At 42.0% G+C, this 4,260-nt stretch overlaps 1 protein-coding gene across 1 annotated transcript; it reads left to right on the forward strand.

The window, feature by feature from the left end:
- Positions 1–474: 474 nt before the first annotated feature.
- LOC306661231 (uncharacterized protein) lies at positions 475–2,398 on the forward strand. Its single transcript, XM_079140082.1, has 2 exons — positions 475–812; positions 2,294–2,398. Exons 1-2 carry the CDS (start codon positions 486–488, stop codon positions 2,375–2,377), a joined length of 411 nt encoding a protein of 136 aa, XP_078996208.1. The 5' UTR covers positions 475–485; the 3' UTR covers positions 2,378–2,398.
- Positions 2,399–4,260: the final 1,862 nt, after the last annotated feature.

Consider the following 4,260-nt stretch of genomic DNA (forward strand, 5'->3'; position numbering starts at 1 on the left):
TGGAGATGAGAATGAAGATGAAGAGGAAGATGATGATTCAGAACAGGGACCACCACAAGGAGGCAATCAGCAGCATCCTCGCCCTCCTCGTCCTGGACACCAGCAGGGACCACCCCAACAAGGAGGCCAGCAGCAGCAGCAGCAGCAGCAGCCAAATGGCCCCCCTCGTCCTGGACACCAGCAGGGACCACCCCAACAAGGAGGCCAGCAGCAGCAGCCAAATGGTCCTCCTCGTCCTGGAAACCAGCAGGGACCACCCCAACAAGGAGGCCAGCAGCAGCAGCCAAATGGTCCTCCTCGTCCTGGAAACCAGCAGGGACCACCACAACAAGGAGGCCAGCAGCAGCAGCAGCCAAATGGCCCCCCTCGTCCTGGAAACCAGCAGGGACCACCCCAACAAGGAGGCCAGCAGCAGCCAAATGGTCCCCCTCGTCCTGGAAACCAGCAGGGTCCACCCCAACAAGGAGGGCAGCAACAGCAGCCAAATGGTCCTCCTCGTCCTGGAAACCAGCAGGGACCACCCCAACAAGGAGGCCAGCAGCAGCAGCCAAATGGTCCCCCTCGTCCTGGAAACCAGCAGGGTCCACCCCAACAAGGAGGGCAGCAGCAGCAGCCAAATGGTCCCCCTCGTCCTGGAAACCAGCAGGGACCACCCCAACAAGGAGGCCAGCAGCAGCAGCCAAATGGCCCCCCTCGTCCTGGAAACCAGCAGGGACCACCCCAACAAGGAGGCCAGCAGCAGCAGCAGCAGCAGCAGCAACCAAGTCGCCCTCCTCGTCCTGGAAACCAGCAGGGACCACCACAGTCAGAAGGTAATTGGGAGCTTCCTGCCGGTCTTCCTGCAAAGTCCCAGGCATCACTTTCACTTTCCCGAGTGAGGTATAAACTCCTCCCCTGATGAATCTACCCCAGTTCTAGAAATCAGAGGCAGCTGTGATCTAAGCTCACTCTCCAGCAAAGGCCCTAACTCTTGTGCTTCTAAAACTTCAAGATGCTAACAAATCATCTGGGAACATGTTGAAAGTACACAGTCATGGAACACATTTCTAAATGTTTATAATCAGGTGTTCTTGGTCAGTGTAGGATGGCCATGTAAGTTCTCTAAGGTAACTCTGATCTTCAGCCATACTGCACCGCATGCCTTTTTGCCAGTATTTCCTGAGCATGGTTGTTTTGTGGGTGCACAGCAGTGTTTCCTTTTGATCCTGTCTCTCCATGTTCAGACTCTAATGATACTCTCTCCTCTTTCCATCTGACCGTGACAAGTCAGTTCTATCTCACACTAGGCCTTTGTGCAGAAACCCTGCTACATGATTTTGCATCTGTGCTCCAAAATGTAAACTAGATCGTATATGCTTTTTGGCAAATTAACGCATTCTTGTGCTGGAAAATTCAACTGAATAGAAAGCTGTTCAACAAATCAGGAAATCACTTACCTTACCTCCTCATATCCTCCACCAAAGTATGGATCATTAATTATTGTGTATCCTCTTGGAAACATTTATGCATATATAAGCACGTCACCACATTTTATTCCACAAATGGGTACCATAATCAGATCTCATTGTTTCTCTTATGAAGTACCATATTTTATAATTTCAAGTAAGTTCGTGAGATACACAGATCATTCCACCATCTTCCTTCCTTCTTTCTTTCTCCTTTTTTCTTGCTTTTGATTTTTTCTTTCTAAACAAATTTCTTAATTTGTGAATTTCTTCCTCTCTTCCTCTGTAAAATTTCTCTTCCTCCATCTTTCTATGTACTTCTCTGTTTATTATTGTGCAAATTTTAATATTTCATGGAGTTGCTGTACGGTAATTTCTTTAATCAACCCATGTTTAATGTTCCTATTATTATTGGGTAATTCAGTTATCCTCTTTGAAAATGTGATCATGACTATTTTCAATAGTACCCCCAATGTAAGGAATCCAGAAACATTCTTTTTATATTGTTATTGATTCTTTAAAATTATACATGATATTGGTGTGTGTTGTTAAAAGTCATACAGTCCCACACTGCAACAATGTAACTTGCTGAGTTTCACTCCACATACCTCTCCTTCTGGAAATAATCTTTATTTTATCATCTTAAAAGTGACGTTGCAGAGCACAGTAGGTGCTGCCTGCCTAACCAAAGTGAAGAAAAAGAAATCAGGAAGGGAAGGGTGGAAGGAGAAGCAGGAGACCAGAGGAGGTGGGCTCTCCCCAACAGGGCTTCAGTGATGCCAGCCAGGGACTAGAAACCTCCTGCATGTCATGTCTTCCCTACAACCTTCCCTGTTTGTTTGTTTCAGAGAGTGAATAAGAAGACGATGGCCTTTGGAAAGTTCTGCCATGGGAATGATATGGTCATATTCATGCCCTCTATAGACCAATAAAATAAACAGCATGCATTTTCTGATTACTGTCTGTCATTCTGGCATGGTAGAATGTAGTAGCATCTGAGGGCCATGAACACAGTGTAAGAACATCAGGACTGCTCTCACGGATGCTTCCAGAAAGCTTCCCACCCTCTTCATCCCCAAGCCAGGGGAAATCACTCTGCATTTCTGACATTCCATAACACAAGTGCAAGTTGCAAAACTCTTTCAGAATACATCTACAAATACCCTTGTAATTTTTTGAAAAGGAATATAGAACAATAGTGACTAATTAGCACAGGCTGAGGGGTTCAAAATATTCCCCAAATCATTGACCCTGGTTTCCAAGGACATGAATGTGGATTCAGGTTAATTCTCCCTATAACAAAACTTCTCTGTCCTTAGTTTTCTTTTTTTTTTTTATCATTTCCTAATTCTATTCCTCCTTAGTCTTCTCCCTTTTCTTTATTGAAACCTGTGTGAATTTCTTACATAGAGGCAAGAAACTAGAGTCCTAAAGACATGATTTTCAGATTTTTGGTTGTTTTTTGTTTGTTTTGTAGACTATCATCAGTTAATAGAATAGGGATGATTGGTAATGGGGTACCAGGATGTATTGGGTGCATAGGTATATCCATTTCCCACAGCTTCTTGAACACCTACTAATCACATATATTTATACAACTCAACAGAGTAAAAAGTCATTTCTGATTTGCCATGCAACTGTAACATAATGAAATATCCTAATTGTTTTATCTACATATCTATTCATTATTTAATGTAGGGTCTTGCTCTGTTGGTGAGGCTGACCTTGAATTCACTCCCCTCTTACTTCATCTTCCCAAGTAGCGGGGATTAAAGACTGGGTGTCTGTGCCCAGTGAGTCCGAATTAGTTCAATATCCCCCTTCCTGTTTTTCATAAGAGAAAATAACTTGAGTCATTCCAGAAACCCTCTGAAATCTCCCAAAATTCTATAAAGCACCAAAGGACTTCAGTTAGAATTTGGTTTTTGGAAGAGTTCAAACAAATGAAAAGGATCAAAACACTTGAATAAATACAATCACAGCTCACTTCAAACAATATAAAAATGAAAAAATATACTGCAAATACATGGGTCTAGGTAGTCGTAAGATGAAAAATGAGGTGTCGTAGTATTGAGAAGACTCAGTTATTAAACAATGAAAGAACTTCATAAAATACAACAGGAAGAAAAAGAAAGTGTATTGATGAAACAAAATCCTGCTTCCTGGGTCACTTACTTCAAAGATGAGGAAAAACGGTTACATTTTAAGAACAACATTCTCAGGGAGTTTGATCATTCTAAGAGATCAAAACACCTTCTTCATGTTTTTCAATATCCATGTGATATTAAGAATCAGCAGCTTAAACAAGAAGTTGTGAATAAATGCATTCATGTCTTAGGTTATCTACACAGAGAATTCGTTTTTCAAGATTCCCATTCCAATAACCATCTATAATTTCATCCAGTTCATCACCCTCTCTATTTGTCCTATAGTTTCCTGGTGTGAACCAATTGTGGAATTCTACTTTGGGACAAGAATTTCTCTCATTTTTCTTCACAAAAACAAATCCTCCATACACCATGGCTTCACTTGTCAGAAACATGATAAACTTTTCTCATATAAAGTTTTCCTACTTTTTTTTCCCCATACTTTAGTTAGGCTTAACCTAGTTACTTAATTTTGTAAGCTTGTGTTAGTCATAGTACAACTTTGTAAGTGGCACAAAGTATAATTGTGAGCACACTGTAATGTGTTTTGTTTTCCATAAGAATGTAAAAGTGCATAAATGTGTGTAGCAATTAGCAATTGAGTTTGTTCAATCCCAGGGCTGCTAAGCCCCACTGTACTGTTGTTCAATCCCAAGGAAAGAACTGGG

Source organism: Sciurus vulgaris, assembly GCF_902686455.1.
Source record: "Sciurus vulgaris genome assembly, chromosome: 5".
Lineage (NCBI taxonomy): Eukaryota > Metazoa > Chordata > Mammalia > Rodentia > Sciuridae > Sciurus > Sciurus vulgaris.

Coding starts and splice junctions, on each gene's coding strand:
- LOC306661231 (XM_079140082.1), top strand. CDS start 486: ATGGTCCTCCTCGTCCTGGAAACCAGCAGGGACCACCCCAACAAGGAG. Junction 813..2,293: donor GGGACCACCACAGTCAGAAG/GTAATTGGGAGC, acceptor TGTTTGTTTCAG/AGAGTGAATAAGAAGACGAT.